We start from the raw sequence: 27,228 nt of genomic DNA on the forward strand, positions 1-27,228 counted from the left end.
ACCATAACTAGAGCAACTAACTCATATGCACTATTTCTCCACAGATAATTGATACCAAACATATCCTCATTTGCTACCACAAATCGCAATACAATTTGAAAGCAATTAACCACTTCACATCCAGGCCATTTACCCCCTTCCTGACCAGGCTTAATTTTGCAAAACTGACGTGTAATTTTATGTGGTAATAACTTTCGAACGCTTTTACTTATCCAAGCCATTCTGAGATTGTTTTCTTATGGAAAATTTTACTTCATGACAGTGGTAAATTTGAGTCAATATATTTCACCTTTATTTATAAAATATTCAAAAATTCATCAAAAATTTAGAAAAATTAGCAAATTTTCTAAATTTCTATTTCTCTGCTTTTAAAACAGAAAGTGATACCTCATAAAATATTTATTACTTAGCATTCCCCATATGTCTACTTTATGTTGGCATCATTTTGTAAATGTAATTTTTTTTTTTAGGACGTTAGAAGGGTTAGAATTTTAGAAGCAATTTTTACAATTTTTAAGAAAATTTCCAAAACCCACTTTTTAAAGACCAGTTCAGGTCTGAAGTCACTTTGTGGGGCTTACATAGTGGAAACCCCCCACAAATTACCCCATTGTAGAAACTTCACCCCTCAAGTTACTCAAAACTGATTTTACAAAACTTTGTTAACCCTTTAGGTGTTCCACGAGAATTAAAGGAAAATGGAGATGACATTTCTAAATTTCACCTTTTTGGCAGATTTTCCATTTCAATCCATTTTTTTCTTTAACACATCGAGGGTTAACAGCCAAACAAAACTCAATATTTATTACCCTGATTCTGCGGTTTACATAAACACCCCACATGTGGTTGTAAACTGATGTAAGGGCACACGGCAGGGCGCAGAAGAAAGGGAGCGCCGTATGGTTTTAGGAAGGCAGATTTTGCTGAACTGGTTTTTAGATGCCATGTCCCATTTGAAGCCCCCCGATGCACCCTTACAGTAGAAACTCCCAAAAAGTTACCCCATTTTGGAAACTAGGGGATAAGGGGGCAGTTTTATTGGTACTATTTTGGGGTACATATGATTTTTAAATGCTCTATATTAGTTTTTTTTGTGAGGCAAGGTAACAAATAAATTTCCATTTTGGCACTGTTTTTATTTTTTTAAAACATTCATCTGTCAGGGTAGATCATGTGCTATTTTTGTAGAGTAGGTTGTTACAGACACAATAATTTCAAATATGTCTACTTTCTTTGCTTCAGTTTTACATATTTTTTTTTCTTCAAAAATGCTTTATTATGTTTTTGTGTCACCATTTTCTGAACACCATATTTTTTTTATTTTTTTTGCCGATCGTCTTGTGCAGGGGCTCTTTTTTTGCAGAAAGAGTTGATGTTTTTATTGGTACCATTTTTGGGTACATACAATTTTTTGATCATTCATTATTGCACTTTATGGGGCCAGGTGACCAAACAATTGGTTGTTTTAGCACAGTTTTTATTTATTTATTTATTGTTACAGCGTTCATCTGAGGGGTTAGGTCATGTGAAACTTTAATAGAGTAGACTGTTATGGACGTGGCAATACCTAATATGTATACTTTTTCTTATTTATTTAAGTTTTACACAATAATAGCATTTTTGAAACAAAAAAAATGATGTTTTAGTCTCTCCATAGTCTGAGGGCCATACCTTTTTTTTTTTTGACCGATTGTCTTAGTTAGGGTCTAATTTTTTGCAGGATGAAGTGACAATTTGATTGGTACTATTTTGGGGGGCATAAGCCTTTTTTTTTTTTTTTTTTATTTCCAAAAAATTTATTGGGAAAACTGCAGAACATTTACAGTAAAACAAAGTCTTTACAATCTCTCAATTCTTAGTGACCCAACTAATTATATATAAATATAAATATATTCAGCTCGTCTTTTCATAACATTTAGAAAACCCTCCCCTCCCTCCCCCCCGATTTGTGGTGCGTCAAAGTAGGACCCCTATATATAAAACAACTTGACCTCAGCTAATCAGACCTCCAACCACTCCATATCCTACTCCACTGGTGTTCAATTTCCCTCCGTCTATATATAATTTTCTCGTAGTTCTTTACCTTATCAATTAAATTTGTCCATGTATTTATGTCTGGAATGGATCGGGCAAACCAGGTCCGACTGATCAAAACTCTAGCCAACATCAATATTCTACTCAGGAAGATCTTTTGATACTTATGATTTTTTAGTTTGGAAAGATCATTAAGAACAAATACTTGTGGTTCAAAAGGAATTCGAATTTTTAGTTTACACATAATACAATTATTGATACCATTCCAGTAATTTATAAGTTCTGGACAGGTCCATATCATATGGAGAAAGTCTGCTCCTACAGTGTCACATTTGGGACAGTTGGACGTGTCTCTTAACCCGCATTTATTCATCCATAGGGGAGTTATATATAATCTGTGGCAAATATAGAATTGTATTAGAACATGGTTAAAGTTCTGGGATAATAAAGATAAATTCCCAAAAATATTCTCCCACCCTTCTATTTGTAAATTCGGACAATCCACCTCCCACGATTTTTGTCCTGGTGAGTGTATATCACTAAACCGTACCTTAAGTAATAACTTATATATATTTGAAATTTTTATTCTAGAAAGTGTGCCCCCTACCTAATCATTCAAAAAGGATAAATTATCTATATCCAACAGCCGCTTATCATCCAAACTAGATAACACAGATCGCAATTGAAAATACCTAAACCATGAAAGATTTTTTATATTATGTGTCATTTCTATAAAGGGTTTAATTTCTCTATCTTTAACTACCTGTGAAATATATAAAATTTTATTCTTCTGCCAAAATTTGTCAGCTGCAATTTCATCCAGCCTTTGTAAATACAAATTATGCCAAAGAGGCGTAAATGTAAGTGAACCCTTAACCTTCAACCATGTCCTAGTTGTAGCCCACACCTTAAGGAGTAGTTTTATAGTCTCTCTATAGCCTTGCTCATAACTCTTCAATAGACCAGATTCCAACAAGGTGAAAATATTATTGTGAGCGTGACTATTTACCAACTTCCCCAGCAGTGCGCTGTTCTCTGATTCATAGCACATCAATAACTGGGCTGCAATAAAATACCCCTTAAAGTAGGGGAGATTTAAACCCCCGCACTCCACTGATTTATACAAATATTCCAACTTAATTCGAACTCGCTTTCTTCCCCATATTAAGTCATTAATTATTCTTTCCATAAGTTTAAAATGTTTGTCTTGTATCCAAATAGGTGTATTCCTGAGCACATAAAGAAATTGTGGTAATATCACCATTTTAACCAGTGAAACTCGATCAGCTCTAGACAGGGGAAGTTTCAGCCAGATCCCTATTTTAGCTCTAATCTTTACCATTATGGGGATCAAATTAAGTTCTACAAAGTTTTCGACCCGAGGCGATATAGTCAAACCCAAATATTGAAAAGTATCAACAATATCCAACTGTGTAACAGGAACCTCTTTCTGTGGCAGGGGGTCTATTGGGAGCAGACTGGTCTTGGCCCAGTTTATAAGAAGACCAGACACCTCACCAAATGCTTTAACCATTTGAATAATCCTGGGGAGAGTAGTTTCCGTGTGATCTATAAAAAACAGAACATCATCTGCATATAATGAGATACGGTCTTGTATTCCTAGCGTACCAAATCCTTTAACCTGATCGTCCTGCCTGATGGCCATCGCAAGGGGTTCGATATACATATCGAATAGTAAGGGAGATAATGGGCAACCCTGATGGGTGCCTCTGTTTAACTCGATACAACTAGTCAGAATTCCATTAAGACTCAATTTAGCCCTTGGGGATCTATACAATAACTTAAGAATGCGTATAAACCTCTCTCCAAAGCCCATCCTAGCAAGAACCTTCCAGAGGAAACGCCACTCCACCCTGTCAAAGGCCTTAGAGGCATCCAATGACAGGATGGAGCGGGCGGTCCCCCCAGGGGCCTGGATATTAGAAAAGAGCCGATGTAAATTATGATGTGTACCCTTATTTTGAATAAAACCGCTCTGATCCGGATGGACTATGGAGGAGATGACCCCAGAAAGCCTTGTAGCAAGGACCCTCGCCAAAAGCTTTACATCTGCATTAAGCAGTGAAATTGGTCTATAAGATTCTAGATCTAGAGGGTCCTTGCCTTTTTTTGGAATTAGTATTATTGTAGCCTCCATCATTGAATCTGGTAACATCCCATCCTCCATTGATTCAGCAAAGACCTCCAATAATCTAGGAAAAATACAGTCCCCGTATTTACTATAAAATTCATATGGAAGCCCGTCTGAACCAGGAGTAGAATTAGCTGAACATAGTTTAATAGCTCCCTCAAGTTCCTGAATTGAGACCTCCAATTCTAATGCTTTCTTTTGCGTCTCAGTAATAGTTGAAAAGTTGATCCTATCTAAATAGAAATCTATCTTATCCTCTGTAATGTTAGAATCAGCCTTATACAGATCAAGAAAATAATCAAGAAAGGCCTTCTCCACCGGGCCCTGTCTAGTGACTATCCTACCATCACTCACTCGAACCTTGTCTATATGTTTTTTGGGATGTTGATTGGAGATTACTCTGGAGAGAAGTTTACCAGGTCGCCCAGACTCTGAAAAATATTTTTGTCCTTTAAAGAAAAGATTCTGTTGGGCCTTATCCAATAAAAAATTAGCATATGTTTGTGTGGCTTTTTGCATATTTTCCCTATTCTTCTCCGTCTTATTTATATGGAAGGATTCTGTCGCCGACACTACATGTTTTTCTAGATTTTTCTGTTTTTTTCCGTATTCCCTTCTAAGGTTCGTGATATTACTAACCATCAGTCCCCTCATGTACGCCTTAAAGGTATCCCATACCACTTGAATTTTTGCTGAGCCGTAGTTAATATCCCAGAATCGGCCTATTTCATTTTGAATTATATCATGTGTCTTTATAACTGATAGCCAGTAAGGGTTTAGTCTAAAGGAAAGTTTTGGTGTATATCTTTCCTGAGACAAGCATAATTCAAGTAATAGCGGAGAATGGTCAGATATTGACCTTGTTTCATATTTCATTCGTTTTATCAGTTTCACATATTTGCTATTTATCAATACAAGATCTATTCTGGACAACGATTTACCTGCTTTACTAAAGCATGAAAAAACCCTTTTCCCCTGTCCCAGATGTTCCCAAGCGTCCTCAAATCCAGCCTCCAGGCAAAACCGTGCCAGGGGAGACCCCTGGACCGGACTGTCACTCCTGGCACTCATAGAGACCCTGTCACGTAGAGGATCGATGACACAGTTAAAATCGCCAATAATCAATGTTGGACATTCTGGCCATTTATCCATAAATAATAGAAGAGAATTAAGAACCAAAAAAGAAAATGGCGGAGGGATATAGACAAAGGCCAAAATACATAACTCTCCCCCTAACCTACAATATAAAAAAATAAATCTCCCCTGTTGGTCGACAGAGGATGCCTCACAAACGAAGTCTATAAGTCTATGTATCAACACCGTAACACCTCTCGAGTAATTGGTGAGGGTAGAATGATACGTATGCGCAGCCCATCCCCTGTCGACCACTCTAGTGGTCTCCTCAGTAAGATGGGTCTCTAACAGGCAGACTATTGCTGGTAGATGGGCCTGAGTCAGGTCAAAAACCGCTTGTCTCTTACCTCTTTCCCCCAAACCTCGTACATTCCAAGCAAAAATTCTAATCATCGTCATCAACAATGGTTAAATGGAGGATCAGGAGAGAGGGAGAAAAGAAGAAAAAAGAAAAAAAAATAGTAAACTGAAAAAAGGGAAACCACACCCACTTTGACGCACCACAACCCAACCCCCCCCCCCTCACCCCCCTCCCACAAGCAATCCACCACATATTGTAGTAGATTTCTTTCCTATGACCAACCCTCGACACTCCCCCCACTCAGCCACCCCCGCACCGCCATTAAGAAGCAAAGAAAACAACATTTAGGGGTATAAGCCCCTTATAATACTAATTAATTATTCCCGCCAGATCATAACCCAATTGAGTCATCAATTGTTTCGATCAAGCCAGTCCGCGGCTTCTTCTGAGGTGTCAAAAAAAAGGGTTTTATCTTCAAAAACAATCCGCAATTTGGCCGGGAATATAAGAGAATATATAATATCCCTTTCTCTTAGCCTCTTTTTAACAGTCATAAATGTGCGTCTCTTTTCTTGTATTTCTTTCGAATAATTTAGCAAGGATTGTCCGAGGTTGTCTCCCTGGAATTGGTTTTCCTCCTGGGACCCGATGAGCTCTTTCAATCATAAAAAGAGGAGAAAATGACTCTTTCCCAAAGTTCTCAAGAATTAATTTCTGTACAAATTGGGTTGGATTTTTCTCTTCCACACCCTCTGGAATCCCTATTATTCTCACATTGTATCTTCGTGACCTATCCTCAAGGTCCACTACCTTTTTCTTCAAAAGATTATATTCCGCTTTAAATGCGGAAACTTCCGTATTTATTTTTTTGGATTCCTTCTGTATAAGGGTGACGGAACTTTCAAGGATGTTGACTCTGTCTCGCATTTTGGACAAATCATCTTTTATTAGTCCCACATCAACTTGAATAAACCCAAGTTGGGTTGTGACCGCCTGTATTAAATCCCCGTTCTGTTTAACTGCTAGGAGTATTTCTTCCAGCGGAGAAGAGTTGTCATTAGGGATAACTTCCCCCATTATGCCGTCTTCTTCTTCAGGGTATCTAGCGCCTTTTTGTGTTTCTAGCACAGTTACCTCTGAATCATCATTTTTTTTTGCGAAAAATTCCTTTTGTCCGCCCCTCGTATTAACATAGTAGACCTCAGAAACTGGTCCTGTTTTGTTGGTTCAGCAGTTTTGGACCCGTGTTTCTGACCTGATAGATCAGTCGAGCGCCTAAAGGCTTTTGGGCCCATATCTTATTCCTTTTTTTTTTTTTTTTACTATATTTATTTTATTTTATTTTTTTCTTCTCTTTTTTTTTTTTTTTTTTCCCCTTATTCCGCCTCTTTCTCTCTTTCTCTCCTTTTAAGTATATATATTTTCTTCTTTGCTCTCCTTATTTATTTATTTTTTTCCTTATCCCCCCTCCTTTTTTTTTTCCTACTGCCTTCTTGTTAGTTCTTGTTTTCTTTTCTTCTTTTTTTTTCCTCTTTTTTTTTTTTTTCCTCCCCCTTTTTTTTTTTTTTGTCCGCTCTTCTTTATACTCTTTCACCTCTTTTATTTTATTTTTTTTATTTTTTTTTTTTTTCCTTTTTTTTTTTCCACCTTATGCTTTAAACTCTATAGTTCACTTTGTTATAATCATAGGTAACTTTATCAATCTCCAGTCAAGGTTAGTAGGAGTCAGCAGTCATGGGGAGGTTAGTCACCACAACATCAAAGGGGAGACATAACAAATCGAGGAAAAAAGCTGAGAACACGAGGAGAGAGGCAGATCGTATAAAATAACAAAAGGAGAGAGCAAGAAAAATCGGCAACAGTCCTAGGTATAATTCTTCACCTTAACATCTTCTCCAACAAACCATCAGGTAGGGGGAACACAGAGGTTACTCACTCTGACACCAAGAGGGGAGCAGCAGATCAGCAGGAACCGGAGGCGCATTCCACGGGGGGGAAAAAAAAACCTCCAAATAGCAGACTGTTCACGACGACATGGAGGGTAAGAGGAGGAAGCGGCAGGAGCGGCAGAACCAGCAGAAAGCCAAAGGCAGCCCCCGCATCCGAGCCCAGCAGTCGGTAGCAGCAGAGTGGCAGGCTTAGACGAGAGGCAACAACGCCACAGCTCAACAGCAATCAACACCCGGTCACAGAGAGGGTCACAGAGAGGGTGCAGGGAGGATTCGGCACAAGGACGCCAGCATGGTCAAAGCGGCGGGGTAGCTGAGCAGTCGGGGAAGCCGGGAGCGCGACGTCCACTACGTCATCACGTCATCACGTCCCGCATAAGCCTTTTTAATCGCTTGGTGTCGCACTTTATTTCACTTTAACACAATAATAGCATTTTTTGAAGCAAAAAAATGATGTTTTAATGTCTCCATGTTCTGAGAGCAATAGTTTTTTTATTTTCTCAGCGATTTTCTTATGTAGGGGCTCATTCTTTGTGGGATGAGGTGACGGTTTTATTTTTACCATTGTCTGGAACATACGTCTCTTTGATCACTTGGAGTTGCACTTTTTGTGATGGAAGGTGACCAAAATTGCTTTTTTTGACACAATTATAATAATTATATATAATTAATATAATTATAGAGCCGGCCGTTACGAACGCGGCAATACCAAATATGTCTATTTTACTTATTTTTTTCAATTTTTTTTTATTTTAATTACTTAATTGGGGAATTTTTTTTTTTTTACATGTGAAACCTTTATTTCAAAAACATTTTTTTACACTTTACGTCATTTAACTTCTTTTTTTTTTTTTTTTACTCTTGATTTCACCTGTAACTGGGGCTGATATAGTAGCCCCAGTTACAGTGGAAATACAGCCCCCAGAGAGGCTGTACAGCAGAACACAACGATGTACAGCCTCAGTGCAGGGCTGATTGTGGTCTGTGAAAGACCCGACAGCTCCTGCACTCTCCCTATATAGCGCTTCCTGATCTCTATACAGGCATAGCGCTCCCTGAGCGCTATGTATACAGCGATCTAGAAGGCAGGGACACCTGGGCACTGTCCCTGGCTTCTCTCTGGATTGCCCTGCTGTCACTGACAGCAGGCCCCCCGCTCACCAGCTGCACAATTAGCGTGCAGCTGCCATCTCTGAATGGACGTTCCAGAATGTGCATTCAGAGATAAACATCCACCCATAGGACGTTTATATACTACGGACGGATGTGAAGTGGTTAAAACATCATAAGACCCTTAAAAAGGGGTGTTCCAGTATGTTTGTTTTCTTATTTGCCCTCAGCCAGTGGTACCTGCTGAGAAATCCATACTCATCTGCTCCCTGCTGCAACCATTATATCTCTGTGGCTCTCTGCCTTTCTTCACTGAACTTCTGGTCCCTGTCTGTTAACTTCTGCATGGACAGGGACACGTGCAGCAGTGCAGCCAACGATTGTCTCTGCAGTGACATGTCCCCAAGAGACACATCAGTGCTGTGTCACAAGCTGCTTAGTGACACGTCACAGCTGAGATAGACAGGGACTGAAAGTCCAATGAACACAGCCCAGGACCCAACGAGCTAGAGTGCAGCAGTGAGAAGTAGGCCAGTATGGATTTCTCGATTTCTCTACCAGGTACCTATAGCAGTGGAGAAAAAAATAAAGTGAACCCCTTTAATAGTGCCCACCTTTTATGAGTCTTATCTACTAGTCTTATGTCATGGACCCAAATCATATGAATCTTAACTTATCTAAGGAAATCTTTCCATTATTTGAGATAGTTTTATTTGAAATGGAATACAGCGCATTCGGACAGTTCTAGGAAGTGTCTTGGTTGTTCCAAACGTCTTCCATTTAAGAACAATGTGCTCTTGGAGACTTTCAGTGTATCAGATTTTTTTTGTACTCTTTTCCAGATCTAACCCTAACCCAATCATGTATCTGATCTCTACAGTCTTTTTCTCCTTATGGCTAGGTTTTTGCTCTCATATGCAATGCAAGCTGTGAGACCTTATATAGACTGGGGTGCATCTTTCAAAATCATGTTCAGTCAACTGATATAACCACAGGTTGACTCCAATCAAGATTGATCAACAGAAATGAGAGGCCCCCAGAGCTAAATTTCAAGTGTCATAGCAAGGGGGTCTGAATACTTACGTCCATGCTAAATTTTAGTATTTCCTTTTTAAATAAATTTACAAACATTTCTAAAATGTTGTTTTCATTTTTCTATTCAGGGGAAAACGTGATTTTCTTAAAATTTTTGCACAAGGCCACAACATAACAAAATGTGAAAAAAGTTAAGGGGTCTGAAGACTTTTCGAATGCACTGTGTATTAATACATATATATATATATATATTTTATTTTTTAAATGTGTAAGGGCTAAATAAAATATGTAATTTAAATAGTACTTATATAACAACTGAAGTTCTATCTTACCTCTTCAGATGAAATTTGAGATACTTCAGAATGCTGCGACTAGGTGGAAAGGTACAGCTCAGACAAGTGAGTATCTGCCAGTGATACAGGTTGCCAATGCTGCCAGGATGGAGAGATTTGTTGGTCTGTTTAATCAGCTGACAGTATAGCTCATCTCTCAATGGTCGCAAGTCATGACCAGTCTGAAGAATACCCTGGAATATTGGGACAGGATCAGGGAGAGACTCAAGCTGCTGCAAAGAATTGAAAATCTTCATGGCTTCGTCCTGGAGTGTCGTATAGCCTTTGTCTTTTAACACTATAACAAGAAATTAAATGGTAATTAATTCCTAAACATATCTGATAATATTAAGATCATAATGGAATCTGATTAAATCCACATAAAGTGCTCTGCTGACAATGATAATTACTTAAGAGGGTTGACATTACTACAGATATAGCTAGTATCTGACTGCATTATCAGTGTAAGGACTCGTTCACACGACCGTGTGAAGCCCGTGCCCGTGCTGTGGACCGCAAATTGCGGTTTGCAATGCACGGGCACCGTCCGTGGGGTAGGCGCATTGGGGATCGCAGACCCATTCACTTGAATGGGTCCGCGATCCTTCCGTTCCGCAAAAAGATAGAGCAAGTTCTATCTTTTTGCGGTGTGGAAGCACGGAACAGAACCCCAGAAAGCACTCCGTAGTGCTTCCATAGTGTTCCGTTCCATTCTTCCGTTCTGCATCTCCGGATTTGATGCAGAATGACCACAGAGCGGTGCCTGTGTATTCAAGTGAACGAGCCCTAATGGAGAAGAAAATGATCACACTTGAATGTAGTCCTTTTAAGCATATATGGTGACATGGAAAAATGTAAAAAAAACTCAAAAAAATTCACATAAAAACATGATTTAAACAATAGGCCATCTTCTGATGACACATTCCCTTTAACTTGGCTGTCACCCAACATATTGGCTTAAACCATGTGTGACCCTGATGGTAGAAAGCCATATTTCATTGTCTAGAGCTATCCTTTAACTGAGAATTTAGTAAGTCAGTGCTTACAGTATCAGCACCTTTGCATTAATAGCATTATAATGCACTGAACTGGAAACTATACACTATGCAATATTTCAGTAAAAAAACTGGTAAAATACATTCATTTTATTCATTGCCAAATTTGGACCAAGGGTGGTCTCAGTGAAAGAAGGACAGCGTGTGTAGGACCGCCCACTGGACTCCTAAACATAGAATATGCACAGAAATAAATAAATAAAATAAAAATGATATTGGATCTTTCTACACAAAACTATATATCAATCTGCTCAGCTTCTCTTGCTCTATTTGTAGATGAGGCACAATATTTAATGTGACAGATCCCCTTTAACATATATACAGAGATACTAAATAACGTACAGTTTAAGTTGATGTCTCCATATGGCAGTGGAAGCAGTGGAGAATGCAAGGGGTGATGAGTATAACGAAGGATTGGGTTTCTTCTGTATATCTGTTCTGTGACTTCATTATTTAGGCAGTTTTCCTTAAAAAAATACAAAGTTGTGGTTAGTTACTGTGGTTCATTAATGGCGCCCAGGCCATACTAGTTGAAAGCGCACCACTGGCTTTACAGCAACCAGTTTATTGTATTGGATGCTCACCTTGATATCCTGTATGAGCTGCTGTGTTGGGGTGTCTATAGGCGCCTTAGTGTCAATCACATTCTGGATAGCACTGGCCCACCTTGTAGCTTCATTCAATAGCTTTGTGTAAAGGCGATAACAGTGCTTGCGTCCATACACTATCACGTTCCAGTATCCTGATTTAACAAATTGATGTCCATGAATATACGGAATATTGACTTTTCAGGCTTTCAAACATCCAAGAGCATATTTAAAAGCAAAAGTTAATTACCAGTTTCTTTAAAGATTTTCTCATCCGACTGTACCACAGAACATAGGCTGTTAAGAACCAGGGTGCCCAGTTTAATGGCATTTTTCTCAGAGTTCTTGTAATAATCTAGTGAATTATGGGTAAGGACAAACCAACGTTTCTTTAGCTTCAATAAAGACATCTTAGGGCTATTTTTCACTTCCTTGTGCAACCAGCCTATAATATAATAAGATATAATATTAATTCTGATGCTATGTTTTCTTGTAATAAAATAAATCATGGTTATATTATGCTTTGAGAAATTTCCAAGGTAAAAACAAGGAAAAGCCATAGATGCATATACATCCATTCTGAACAACTTGTGGGTGAGCCATGATAATAATTCCTTCTTTTGGGCCCATTTGATGGCTTTTCTGGGATTACTAAAAGATATTCCTCATGTACATCTTCCCCATGCTTTTCTGTTTATCAAATTGGACTCTCTGGATCTGTTTTCACCGTGTAGAGTACATCCTGTATGTAGCACTTCCTGTTGCTGAATCCAACCAAACCCATAATGCACTTCTCCTTTCCTGCCGCAGCTCCTCCCACCCAGCTAGTAACATAGACACTCCCCTATCACTGCCCCTATTACTGCTTTGACACAGAACAGAAGATAGGAACAATAAAGATAAAAGAAATACATTACATAATTACAACTACCTTCAGAAATTATCATTTTAAAGGATGTTGATGCAAACCCCAAAAAACTTTTAAGTTAACTTGGTCGGACCCAGTTTAGGGATAAATCTTTTTTGTTTCTGGTATATTTTGAAACGGAAAGTATATTAGATAATTGTGCAGTATATTAGATATGTGTTTAATCATGAAATGGAGATCCTGGAGTCCCCTAAGAGAAATGAGTGGTGGTGCCCATGTGTGACCATTTGCTCTATTCACTTCTATGGGATTGCCGGAGCTCTGTGCTTGGCAGTGATTGGAGCTGCTGGTCATGCATCCACCCCTCCATTCTCATATGGGACTCCGTGATTCCTGTTTTTGTGATCACTAGGGGTCCAAGTGGTCAGGCGCTTATGTCCTATATACGTGTTTGTAGTGGAAAAATATGTTGAAGGCCCACTCACATGGGCATATAATGAGCACCGACCGATGTTATAGCAAGTCGATCACTACTCACTTTCTTTCATTTAAACTGTGAAATAATTTTACGTATGTTTAGACAAATGATCGTTCATAAGATATTTTGTCCCTATAAAGTTTGTGCTGTGCTGGGGAGTGCCATTGGAACACGATCATTTTTGTGTCCGCATGTAAGATGTCAACAACAGGGTGTGCATATGTTTTGGAGCGCCTACCCTACACGGCGGTATGTTTACTAGTGACAGACGCCCTTTAATAGGAATGTGTCACCAGAAAATTACCTATTGGTTAAATCACATTTGTATTTAAAAAAAAAAAAAGTTTTGGTTTTTCCATGACACTATCTATATTTAAAAAAGTATATAATACTCCAGTTTTCACACTGTCTACTAGGCCTAAAGACAGGGCCGATCCTACACGGGGTGCAGTGGGTGCCCCGCACCCCAGCGCTGTCACCCGAAAGGCGCCGAGCGAGCCGCCGGGACTTTTTTTTTTTTGACTTTTTTTTTTTTTTAACCACCTCCGGACCGCTGTTGCTGTACGCACAGACGTGTCCTGGAGGTGGTTGATTCATTCCTCCTGGACGCGCCGGCGCGTCCTCTCGCGAGACGCGAGATTTCCTGTGAACGCGCGCACACAGGCGCGCGCGCTCACAGGAACGGAAGGTAAGAGAGTTGATCTCCAGCCTGCCAGCGGCGATCGTTCGCTGGCAGGCTGGAGTGGAGTCTTGGCCTGGTCTTTCAGGGTGTTTAAGCACTGGGGGCTGAGGTGGGTTAAGCCGAGCAGCCGAGCCGCCGATTCGCCGAGGAATCTGCGAGCCGAGCGGGATGTCAGTGACGACGTGACGTCAGAGCCCGCGGCGCGCCGCCTCTACGGCTGGAGATCATATAGCTCCGCTCGGCTCCACCCACCTCTGCCATCTTCAGACAGCGTGGTAGCTAGGAGGCAGAGGAGGGACTGGAGCGAGCGGACAGCGGAGCATTTTAAAGCTGCTGCTGCCTGATTCAGCTGAGCTGATTGAGCCTGCCCAGTGCCTTGAATGCCTTCTGCCTGGTCTGGATAGAAACATTGTAAAGGGGAGGAGTTAGTAAGATAACCACGCCCATGTGGGGGCGCCAGAAATATTTCTGCACCCAGGCGCCTGTGACCCTAGGATCGGCCCTGCCTAAAGATGTTAATGAGACAGCCAGTTCCGAATAGTCAATCCTACTTTGAGCGCTGCAGGTTTCAGGCGTGGTGGGTTCTAGTCACACCGAATTCCAATCTTCATAATATTAAAACCGCGCTGCTCGCCAGAGAATCCACTCAGACCACTTCAGCTTGCGTCAACCAGTAATTGGCGTATTGATTAATGTCAACGCAAGCTGAAGTGGTCTGAGTGGATTCTCTGGTGAGCAGCGCGGTTTTAATATTATGAAGGCTACATGGGTCATAGACACAATGGACAGGAGCGGACCCCATTGACTTCTATGGGAGAGTTTTCTAGACATGCTCTGTGGCCTGTGCAGAGGTCAGGAGCTGTGTTATCACCTATTGTGAATGGTGGATCCTGTGTTATCTATACATTGTCATTGTGTTTGTGCTGATAACAATAATGGCTACCGGAAAGTTACCTGCTCAGAACAGGAAATCATGGCCTATTATTAGACCTAGTGGCCTGTGTGAAAATTGCTGGATTATATACATTTTTTAAATACAGATAGTGACATAAATTTTTTTTTAAATACCAAAAATTCTAAAAAAGAATATGTTTAACATAAAAAAGTGATTCGAACAATATGTCATCCACATTTCCTTTAAGGCCTCATGCACACAGCTGTGTCCATATTTCGGTCCACATACAAAGGATCCACAAACTTTACATGCACATTCCGTGTGCATTCCTTGTTTTTCTCACTCCCATCAGTAGAAAGGGCTATTCTCGTCTGAAAAATGGACCAGAATAGAATATGTGCTATAAGTTGCGGAAAGGAGAAACGAATCCGCAAAACACACTGCAGTGTTCATGGCCCCATAGAAATGAATGGGTCAGTCTGCTGTCCGTAAATAATGCGGTTAGCACATGGATGAAAAACATGGTTGTGCGCATGAATATATGAATATAGTGTTCAGAAATGTTCTGCTCATCTGATTAGAGAATTTTTTGAGATCTGGGGCAGACACACTTAATTAGGTCAGGTGTACTAAGCAGAATTTGCTTCTCACCTCGAACAATGAATTCCTGTCCTTCCACTCGGGTGTCTCCCTTCGACCTTTGCAGTAATGTTATCCAGTGATGCATTTCTTCTGGAGTATCGGAGTTACAGTGAAGGACGCGATTTGCTGTGATGATTACAAATGAATTTGGTCTGAAGATGGAAAAAAGGTGAGAAAATGTAATTAGCTGTAAAGAAAATATGGACACTGTTTGCACAACAGTCAATGGACCAAGAACGGGTTACCCTCCCTGTCCAGGTAAGTACATATGAAAGAAGTGAACTCTCACTTTGTTGCTATTTACTGTAAAGATGCTCAGTTGTGATGGAAATAATTTGCAGATGTACCATTCTATATGTCTTGTAAGTTGGCTCTCATGCCTTATAGACTGTAAGCTAATATGCTGATGTGTGAGAATCCATCTATGTGCGGTGTTATAATCTTCTTCCAAAATGTGCTTGGAATATGAGCATACTATCTACATAATTATAACATACACAATCATTACATATTTCTGATTTTTGAGAATACTTACCTGTCAGGGTTATCAGAAGCACAGACAGAATCGATCAATCCAACATCCAAAGTCCCCTGTACAGAGACAAATGATCTTATTTAGCAATGACAACAGGAAACATTCATCTACAGGGTACCAAGGTAATCCTACAGTGGGCCTAGGCTCTGATAAATACTATAAATGATCCATAAAATAATAATAAGCATATTAATAATGATGATGATATTAATTATAATGAATCATTTTTTAATTATAAAATCAGTTGGGGAACTGTATAAGAAAAACTCACTGAACTACTTACTTCCAGGACTGCCTATAGGATGGTGTTATAGTCTACTGGAAACTTAAATCATATTTTGAGATATTTGCAGCAGATAAAGGATATTAAGCATAAAAAGTTGTGTTTGTCCGCCTTTGGAGCAGGCAAACTTTTTGATCCAGACCTTTGCCCCATAACATATAAAAAGTAAGATTCACCTGCTCGCCGTCCCACTGCTGCTCCACTCCTGACCAGGAAGTAGCTTAGTCTCATGACCACTGCGGCCAATCACAGGCTTCAGTGGGAGCAGAGCAGCGGCGAGGCAGTGGATGGGTGAGGGTGAGTCTTACTTTCTTTTATGTTCAGGGGCACAGGTATGGATCAGAGCAGTAGTTGGCTCCAAGACTGGACAACTCCTTAATCCTGCCAAGCATAGTCCTTTTGGCATATGTTTTGCTAGTATATGTTCACGCTCCTTTAGTTCAAAATGGACATACAGCTGCTTACATATTGAGCATACATCATTTCGTGTGGTGGCAACAATGTAGTGTCCAAACATAGTTTAAATTTCTCAGATAAATCAATGACAATACCTATCAACCAGTTTTATCAATACTAGAGTAGGATAGGCCATCAGTATTAGATGAGTCCATGGCGCTCGGATCACAAATATGCACAGTCCGGCGCCCGAGCAATGACAGTTCACTGTGATAAGTTATGTTATCCTTATTAGATTCAGATAATATTTTCATTCTGCATTTCTGGTACAATGTATTATACAGGAGCAGATTCATCCTTAACCTAACTGCTCTGTACAAAGTAATGCATTACAGACAGACATATGTTGCCTTAGTAGGATTACAATAATCACTGAATAATACACTGTGCTGAGTGATGAATGGATTTGCACTTACCACAGCATTTTGTGGATTTGCTTGCTCATCGTGCATCTCCCGAATTTCCTGCTCTGTGGATGACTGAACCTGGCTCATAACACTGAACCACTGACTGTAGGAAGAACACACATAGCACATAGTTCAGAAGCTTTCACTATAACATAGGCTTTGGAAGCAAAATAGTCCAATTAGTTATTTTTTAATTTACAGATTCCATAAAGTATATACAAATTAACCATGTAATTACAGCCACGCATGTAAGTTGAAAACTTTAGCAACTTTCAGCTATTTTTGATTAAATACTGCTTTAGGCTACTTTCACACTCGCATTTTGGGCGGATCCGTCATGGATCTGCAAAAACTGATCCGTTACAATAATACAATCGCATGCATCAGTCATGAACGGATCCGTTTGTATTATCTGTAACATAGCCAAGACGGATCTGTCATGAACTCCATTGAAAGTCAGCCAGATTGTGTCAGTTCTTGGCTCAGTTTCATCAAGCGGACAGCAAAACGCTGCAGGCAGTGTTTTGGTGTCCGCCTCCAGAGCGAAATGGAGACTGAACGGAGGCAAACTGAGGCATTCTGAGGGTCCTTTTCCATTCAGAATGCATTAGACCAGAACTGATCCGTTTTGGACCACTTGTGAGAGCCCATGACGGATCTCACAAATGGAAAGCAAAACGCAAGTGTGAAAGTAGCCTTCTCCTGTTTTTGCTTACATCTCCCACACAGACCTATTTGTTTCCATGGTTACAGACAACAAAATAAACCCTGTGTGTAGTCTGATCCTACTGTCACTTGTTAATCCCTTCAGTCTACCCCATTATTTTGCTCACTTAGAGACAGACTTTAAAAAGTCTGGGACTAGGCAAAGGAGGAAGACAAGGACGCAAGGATCTTGATCAATACAAATGTAAGGAGGTGGAGAAGCGATTGCCATATTGAGGAATTATTGCCTCAATATGGGGAAAATACTGTTTGGGCACACATGTCAGATGACAGAATGACCCACCTGGGAGGAATCTGGGCGATGGCTAGATATACAGCCCCATTTTCACCAAGTGTAGAGTTAGGTTCATTTGGCAAGTAGGACCAAGCTGCAGGCACATAAAGCACTGGTGAGTGACCTAGCCCAGCCTATCAGGAGATGAGCCGGTGCAGCAGAAGCCTATATGAGATGCAAGGCACCGAGGCCAAGCCAAGCATTACCTAGAGTATCAGGGTTGATCAGTTGCCAGAGTAGATGAACCGCAGGGCTGTGCTGTACCCACCCCTCCTACACACCAAAGAGCTGTACCTCAGGCCTCCTGATAAGAAACTGTAAGCCATTTATCTGAAGTAAACTGACTGTTGCCTAGTTAAGAGCCCACCTTCAGCCTCTTTGTTTCCCACCACACGACAAGAACTAGCCATGGCTTTTATACAAGAAACATGCATTTTATGCAATTCTTTTTTCCAACTTCAGTTGCACTAGAGCATAAGACTGATGAAGTAACTGCTGAATACGTGCTGATTTAGGAGTTGCTCCATTTGTTTACTGGAAACACAGAAATCGTGATCTATCTCCACCAGTGTTTTGGAAAAGTTAGCGATGGGTCACAAAACAGATAAGGCCAACATTAGTACGTGCTGGCTTCTACTTAAGTTTTGTATTACATGTAATGTGTCCTTGATAAATGACCCCACCTGAAAGAAGTTCTCCACTCTTATATGGGAAACACTGTTCCTCTCGACTTTAGTCGTGAAAATCTAAAAGCCACATAACTTGGCAGTGATCTGTGAAAGTGCTGTAATTGACCAAGGCTGGATTCAGATAGCTGTATTGAAAATTTTCTATTATGGCCAAAACATTCAGTGCATATTAATGGGTAGGACATGGACCTGCTAACTGCCAGAGACAACTGTCTCCAATGGACTCCAGGTCAGTGTTTCATGAGACACGAACCAGAATAGTGCATGTCCTCAGTTTCCCAGTGCTACCCTCGGTCCACTTGGAAAGAAAGAGATGTGACTTGACCAGTATGGGTCCAAGTGCTGTCCGTTGCAGACACGGGTAGCAGACAGACAGAAAATACTCTTAATACATTTTGAAATACATATTCTGAAATATCCGAATCAGGCCTTACACAACTGAAAGCAACATCAAATAACTTTTATTATGTCAGCTTTCGGTTATGGAGAAACATCTTCTTGTGTGTTGACTGTAACATAACCCTAGACTTAAACTCTGGATTACTATCGATGCAAAATGAGTTAATATTCTACTTACTATCAATGTAGTAAATTGATGTTAGCTTTCGTGTAGTTCACCAATCAAATCAATTATAAATTGCTGATATTTAAAATAAGTGCTACTTATTTTGTATGCAAAATATGTTCTCAATTCCTTAGGACACGACTAACATGGTTTTCCGTTTCGGTTTTTGATCCGATCTGTATCCGTTTTGCCTGCCTCCGAGTTGCATCTGAGTGTATTCAGTTTTTCACTGATCTTTAATGGATGGCTTGGATCAGTAAAAACAGACATGAATAGGACATGGTCCAAAAATATCGGAACAGATAAACGGATCTGTTAAAATAACTGGTGTACATTATGCTATTAAAGTGCATTGGTTCAATTGCTATGCCAGTGACATCTGTTATAAAAACGGATGCCACTCGGAAAAAAAATATCTGTCATGTGCAAGATAACAGAAAGTTATGGAAATGCAAATTTGAGCATGTTAACAGCAGGTGGAGCTCTTACTTCAAGAGGAATTCTGCAAAACTTTCTAACTGTGCTGTATAACGTTGGCTGTTCACAAAATCGTATGCACTGTATTATATCAAGTTTAGAACAATATTTTTATGACAAACATTAAAGGAAACCTGTCACCATGATTTTGTGCATAGAGCTGGGGACATGGGCTGCTAGATCACCGCTAGCACATCTGCAGTACCCAGGTCCCATAGCTCTCTGCGCTTTTATTGTGTTAAAAAACCGTTTTGAGTGATATGCAAATTACCTGATATGAGTCCTGTAGCCGGAGATGAGTCAAGCGGAAAGGAGCCCAGCACCACCCCGCGTCCTTCGAATCTCCTCCTTGCTGGCTGACGTCACAGAGCTGGAGTGCCGAAATCTCGCAATGCGCGAGCTAGCGCATGCGTAGTTCGTTTCCTGTGCTGATGCCAGTACAGGGAATAAACATGATGCCGACACTGCGCATGCGCTAGCTCGCGCATCGCGAGATTTCGGCGCTCCAGCTCTGTGACGTCATCCGGCAAGGAGGAGATTCGGAGGACGCGGGGCGGTGCTGGGCTCATCTCCGGAAACAGGACACATATCAGGTAATTTGCATATCACTCAAAACTGTTTTTTAACACAATAAAAGCGCAGAGAGCTATGGGACCTGGGTACTGCAGATGTGCTAGTGGCCATCTAGCAGCCCATGTCCCCAGCTCTATGTGCAAAATCATGGTGACAGGTTTCCTTTAAGCCTGTTGCTGCCAGGAAATTTTTCACACTTTTGACTAACAAACTAAATTTCCCTAATTATGAAAAAAAACACATTACACAAATATTTTGATTTTTTTTTTTTTTTTTTTTTAAATGCATAAAAATCATGTTTGTGGCTAAAAGTCTAAGAATCTGATTTGCTAAAGCCTGTATTACACCAGGCAATTTGTCGGGCTGACGTTTATAGAAACGTTTTTTTTTAGTGATGACCTGCCTGTTTAATACTGGTGCCAATTACCCTACCCAACAATAGTATTCCTCATTTTAGAAAAAGACAGTGGTGTATGCCATAAAAAGAGCAAAAGTTCATTTTTTGGATGACTTTTTAGACATAAATGGCAAGCCTTTTAAAAGTCTGACCCAAGCAGAACATAAGAGGCTCAATGTTCCTAAATGCGCTTATGTACAGTATCTATCTACATACACATCACATATTCACTACCACCAAATATACCAAGAATGCGGAGATCCAGACTCCAGTAAACACCTGGGTCATTATTCGATGTGATTAGATATAAAACTGTTTCTATTCTCGGTCTTCAGTTGAAATAAAAAGAAACAACCCCAAAAGTGACAATCAGAGCACATATCGCTCACTGTTCACTGAGGAATGATAACTTGAAGAAAAGTATCAAAATGTTACTTGAACAGATAATTGTGAATGATCTTTGCCAGTCATTGCCCTGTGTAAATGTGGCAAGCGGTCAGCCGACAAATGAGTGTTTCCTCACTGTTGGCTGATCGCATCTTTTATGTTGCCGAGAATAATGAAAACAAATGTCAATTTAGATGTTTTTCTGTCCATCTAAAAGGTCCTTAAATGAGGTGACTGACTTGCTACATTGTCGATTTGGAGTTCCTTACAGGTAGAATCAGGCTTTGATCGTTCTTTCTGATGTCCCTTCCAGCTACACTCTCCCACGCCAGTCTTAGGCCCCTTGCAGACGAGCGTTCCTCCTGCAGCGAGTCCCCATCGCAGCACCTGGCCTGACCTACCATCGCTGCCGGGGGTCACACAGCATTATATTGATTTATGATGCTATGTAACCCTTACAGTTCTGGAATGTACTGGATAACACTGGCATAATGCTGCCAGTCTTATCCAATACATTCCAGAACTGTAAGGGTTACATAGCATCATAAATCAATATAATGCTATGTGAATCTGTCAGTGCTGGGAGGTCAGTCCGGGTGCTGAGATGCGGACTCGCTGCGGGAGGAACGCTCATCTGCAAGGGGCCTTAAGGTCCCTTTACACAGGACAATTTAGCAGGTGATTGTCAAGAAGGAACCATTCCTTTCCATCAAGCGTCTGCTCACCAGTGAAGGAGACTGCAGCATTTACATGCAGTGATCTCCTCTACAGTATGGAGAGGAGCGATCTCTAATGCCATCGCTCACTCCCATACAGTCTCGTGGTTTGCCAAAAGCAGATTGTGTTTAGATGACATGGCCTGCTGCCGGTAAACAATGATTTTGGTGTCCACACAAACAAGCATATTACCAGACAAATGAGCATTTCACTTGTTCATCAGGTAATCGGCAGCACCTTTGTATCGCCAGATAATGGCTGACGAGCGGTGGGCCTGCAAGAAGTAAAAGAGCCATGGAACATTGATGTGTGAAAAATGTTCTTACCTTGCATCTTCTGGGGATTCTGCAATTAAGTGGTAAGTTCGATTTTCCACTACTATGTCAATGCCGTTCTCTTTGCCTGTGTTGTCGATGATCTCTCTGTAAGAGTAATGTGTAAAATAATTTAGTTTGATTGTTGCATACATTTTCAAGTAACAATTTTATAAAGATGTTCTCTGTCTGCAAAGCAGCAGACTTTGGAAATATTAAAGAGGTTGTCCGGGCTTTTTTATATTGATGACCTACCCTCAGGATAGGTCATCAGTATCAGATGGGCAGGGGTCCGACACCCAGCACCCCTGCCGATCAGCTGTTTAAAGAGACGGTGCGAGCTGTGTGCACATGCCATCTCTCTTCCTGCTCTCCGCTGTATTGGACAGCAGTGCTGAACAGGGAGAGAGACTGGAGATGGCAAATGAACACTGTGGGCGCAGTCCCCTCAAACAGCTGATCAGCAGGGGTGCCAGGTGTTGGACACCCCGCCGATCTGATATTGATGACCTATACTGAGGATAGGTTATCAATATGAAAAAGCTCGGACAACCTCTTTAACCCCTTAGTGACCAGCCTGGTTTGGGCCTTACTGACCAAGCGTTTTTCTTCCATTTTTCATCATCGCGTTCCAAGAGCTATAACTTTTAAATTATTCAGTCTATATAGCTTTATGAGGCCTTGTTTTTTGCGGGACAAGTTGTCGTCTTTAATGGCGCCATATTGGGGTACACATAACTTTCTGATTAACTTTTATTAACTCTTTCTGGGAGGGAGATGGGAAAAACAGCAATAATGCCACTGCGTTTTTACGTTATAAATTTTACAGCGTTAATTTTTCGGTATAATTAACATAATAACTTTATTCTCTGGGTCAGTACAATTACAGTAATTCCAAATACATATAGTTTTTTTTAAGTTTAACTACTTTTTTGCAATAAAACCCCCCTTTTTTTTTTTTTTTTTTTAGAAAAAAATGTTTTTGCATTGCCACTTCCCAAGACCCACAACTTTTTTATTTTTCTTTATATGGAGTTGCTTGAGGGCTTGATTTATGGGGGACGAGTTTTATTTTTCATTGGTATCATTTTGGAGTAAATGGCGCTTTTTTATCGCTTGTTATTACGTTTTTTCAGTGGCAACTAAGAATAAATGAGCAATTCAGTATTTTCTTTTTCGGCGTTCACAGTAAGGGATAATTTACATGATATTTATGTAGTCTGGGTCATTACGGACATGGCAATACCAAACATATGGGGAAGATTTTTATTTTTATTTTCATTGAAACCTTGGCGTGGTTCCCGGGCTTAGACATGTTCTACACTGTAGGACATGTTGACTAATGTCTCAATTTTAAAATCAGTTTGAGGGTTTAGTGAGACTGCAGAGTGCACCTGTCTTTTGATATTGTTTTGTTATATTGTTATATTGATTATGACATACGCACTTGTTACCTTGTGTGAGATGTCTATTGTGGTACTTGTGGTTCGCCGCGGGCATCCTCCACCGTATGCATTTTGCTGGGAATCGCCATTAGCAACGGGCCACAAGTGCAGGATTTGCTCCCCTGTATATGCACGACTGCATGTGGGTTTGAGCACCTCCTGCTAATGCCACCCTGTCTTTTTAGTTTGTATATATAGATTCCTGGAGGTGTATAAACTCCAATTTAAATGTGCCTGTTTTCCATCTACAGGCCACATTTAGGTGCACCTGTGAGGCTTGGGCCATATCAGCCAGCCTTGAGTGGGACTCGCAGACTCCTCCCTCCTCCCATTGCAAGCATGGTTACATGCTGGAGGTAACTGGTGAGCTGTGGAGGTAACTGGTGAGTCGGCCTCATGCTCCTGTAATTTGCCCACTGGCTCCTGGTATTGCCCATACGGCTCAGGTAGGAGAGCGTTAGGTCCCGGGCTACTTGAGAAACCTTGGCGTGGTGCCCGGGCTTAGACATGTTCTACACTGTAGGACATGTTGACTAATCTCTCAATTTTAAAATCAGTTTGAGGGTTTAGTGAGACTGCAGAGTGCACCTGTCTTTTGCTATTGTTTTGTTATATTAATAAACCATTGTAAATGAAGGTGATGGTGGTCGGCTGTCAATGGCATGACAAGTAATGGGTGATGTGGAAATGGTCCATGCAGAAATGGCTGTGTAATGAAGGTGCCACCTGTGTCTGGATGGTAGACAATGAAACCATGGGAGCTGCTTGTGCTTATCAACGGATCAAACAATCTTCTCTACTGATGGTCTGTCTGGGCCATCTGGAGCCTGTACACCATGTATGCGCGCTCTCACATAACCACTGCTCCCAAACCTCCTAACAGCTAGGTCAAAATGGGATAGATGGTGGACAATTCATCAAAACAACCATCCTGCTTCTCTCAGTCCAGTGATGAGCCCCCTCTGAAAGTCTGTCAGCTGAGGAAAATGTCTTTGACTGCATCATGGACGCATGTGTAGAACACAATGATATCTCACCAAGAGGTACACAGCCAAAAGCAGCCTCTGAAAGCTTTTTTAAGGGAAGCACTTTTATGTCCTCTCATGGCAAGACCCATTGTCTAATGAGACCTCATTTACAATTTTGTAATCATTTACATAACTTCATGCAGAGTTTTTCAGCAATCAGACATTTCTATCTGGATGTGTTATTTCTTTTTGTTAGTGAGTTTACTGCTTTACACATTATTACACAGGGTGGTTTAGGGATTGTCAATTGTTATCCACGTAGCATCCCTAGTGGTCTAGAGTGGTTTAATGGGGATGTATAGGTTTTTCAAAAGATGGCCTTCCACTGATTTATTCTTAATTTAACCTGCCTCCATTGCTCATTTTGAAAGAGCAGGTTTGAAGATAACACTGGTCCATAGCTATCTTATAAGCATGCCCAAGGATGTACCTCAGATGTAAAAACTTACTTAGCGTCTCGGAGTTCAATAGTTCCTTTTAGTTTTTCCTCACTGTCATTTTCAAAGTACATCAACTTGGATTGCCGGAGAACAAACCATCGCTTCTTCCAGTTCCTTCTCGACAGAGTAGATGAGCCTCCACCTTTTTTATAAAGCCAGCCTTGCTTCAATGCTTCTTGCTTGGACCTGAACCAAAGGAAGGTTTCATCTTTTAAGACACACCAACGCTTCTTCCATGTATTCATCATCCCACCTACCAAAAGACCAATGGAAGACCTGATTATTAAATACTTAGCTGTGGTAGAAAAGCCATTATAATTACATTAAGTACAATTGTACATGATGATATGCAAAAGCAATGCTGTTATACTGGAACTAAATCAGTCTGAAAAGAGAGGCTTAGAGAATTGTATACATGTTTAGGCAGAAATAAAATTAAATTCCATTTCGCACGTCTGTTAATAGAAAGTGAGTAGTAGCCTGTATTAAATCTCTCAGTCTTTGGACTTCATATTCTGTTGGAGATACTGTATTACACATATAGGCTATGCCGAGCAGATATCACTCCACCAACTGTCCCTCCTTTCTCTCACATGTCTCTGCTCTGTTTTTCTCACTTACAAACTTCACTTACCTAAATATTCTCATGTCAGGTATAGGTTTATATGGGTCATTTACAAAGGCTGTATGCCAGTTTTATGATGTACCATAGTCACAAATTTTTGCACAGTTTTTTTTTACTTTTTGCCTTTCTCTGCTGCTTTTGCCACTTTTTAAAAAATTGGGTGGAGCTTACCTGGAAGTGGCAGGGCCATGACAGCCAGGCTCAGACTGGCCCGCAGGGGTACAGGTGAATCCCCCAGTGGGCCCCTAGTCTCCAACCCCCTGCACAAGTGGCACATAACACAGCAGACTTACTGCACTACATACATATATTCAATGTACAGCACCTCAGCATGCCTATGTTCATATAAGAAACCTGTTAGATTATTAAAGAAACTACCCAGTTTATTATTATAGACACGATCAGGTAGCTGAGGTGACTTCTAGGTCAAGAGGAAAGCTAGACAGGATCCTCTCTTCCCCAGGACCTACCTTCTTAAAGTTGCTACAGGGACTCCCATATTCAATCATCTGGTAGCATCTTGCTGCTATGTGAGCAGGTAATATTTGAATGTATCCGTACGGTGGGCCCCCAAAATAAATTTTACTGGTGGGCCCTAGGCACCCCAGTCCAACACTGATCACAGCCCAACACATTTACTATAATTTACACCAGAGAATTGGCCCAAATTATAACTGAAATCTACATCAGCATCTAGCTGGAGTAGGTTTCAGTTTCTGGTGCATGAACATCACGGATGTAACAAATTTATTAATATATTGGTTGCATCTTACACTGGTGTGTGGAATGTCAGTCTTTAGTAAATGCACTCCCCTGAGTGTTCCAAAAATTCCACCAAGGATTGCTCTTTAAAGCTTGTTATTCACAGTAGATTACACTCAGAGAACCAGCTGACCATCTAATGTGTATGGGATCTGACAACTTTCACCTGAAGACAAATGTCAGGGGAAAGAAGGATGCAGTTGTTGGATTTTAACATGGATGATCCTTTTGTTCTTGAGCAGATAAAATGTAACCAAGGGAGTACACCAGCGCCTTTCTCCCCATTCAGAACATGAGCACTCTCAGCAGAACCAAGCATGCATGTGTATGGGGCTGTCGGGGGGATATTGGTTGGCCAAATGACCATTCAGCTGACAGCTATTTAAAGATTGCAATATACAAATCCACAGCATTTCACAATTGTGATACAACTAATTCATATTTGAATGCGAGTGATCACAGATACAAGCAAAGATCCAGGTGCATACAATATGTTATAGAAGATAGCCACTGAATATGCCAAAGTGGAGGTTTTGGTCCTTTACAGATCTTCCTCAATGTTTAATCTTTCTTTGAGGCAGAGGAAGATGATCTCATGGCAGGAGCAGAAATCATTTATCGAGCAGGAAAATGCACATTTAAACTTTTCATTGAACTGTGGCATCTACTCCAGATGTGAAATCCCAGTATACCTGTGACACTGGGGTATCATGTCTGGAGGAGGTACTACAGTTGAAGAGTTTACAAGTCTACAAAAGTCATTGGACTTAAGCGCATTTTCATGCTCGATAAATGATTGCTGGTCCTGTCATGCTTCCTCTGTCTCATGGAAAGATTAACCGTTGAGGAGGGTCTGTAAAGAACCGAAATGTCA

The 27,228-nt window shown here is 40.6% G+C and overlaps 1 protein-coding gene across 1 annotated transcript in view; it reads right to left on the bottom strand.

Annotated features, from left to right (window-relative positions):
- The window catches only part of MYO10 (myosin X), a 230,000-nt gene that overhangs the window by 6,216 nt on the left and 196,556 nt on the right, over positions 1-27,228 (bottom strand). The window contains exons 27-35 of the mRNA XM_044295842.1: positions 24,977-25,220; positions 22,067-22,162; positions 16,945-17,038; positions 15,790-15,845; positions 15,264-15,406; positions 11,940-12,134; positions 11,687-11,844; positions 11,445-11,568; positions 10,048-10,345 (exon numbers count right to left, since the gene is read on the bottom strand). Coding sequence (XP_044151777.1) covers positions 10,048-10,345; positions 11,445-11,568; positions 11,687-11,844; positions 11,940-12,134; positions 15,264-15,406; positions 15,790-15,845; positions 16,945-17,038; positions 22,067-22,162; positions 24,977-25,220 — 1,408 coding nt within the window. The remainder of the gene's footprint in view (positions 1-10,047; positions 10,346-11,444; positions 11,569-11,686; positions 11,845-11,939; positions 12,135-15,263; positions 15,407-15,789; positions 15,846-16,944; positions 17,039-22,066; positions 22,163-24,976; positions 25,221-27,228) is intronic.

Source organism: Bufo gargarizans, chromosome 5 (assembly GCF_014858855.1).
Source record: "Bufo gargarizans isolate SCDJY-AF-19 chromosome 5, ASM1485885v1, whole genome shotgun sequence".
Taxonomy (NCBI): domain Eukaryota; kingdom Metazoa; phylum Chordata; class Amphibia; order Anura; family Bufonidae; genus Bufo; species Bufo gargarizans.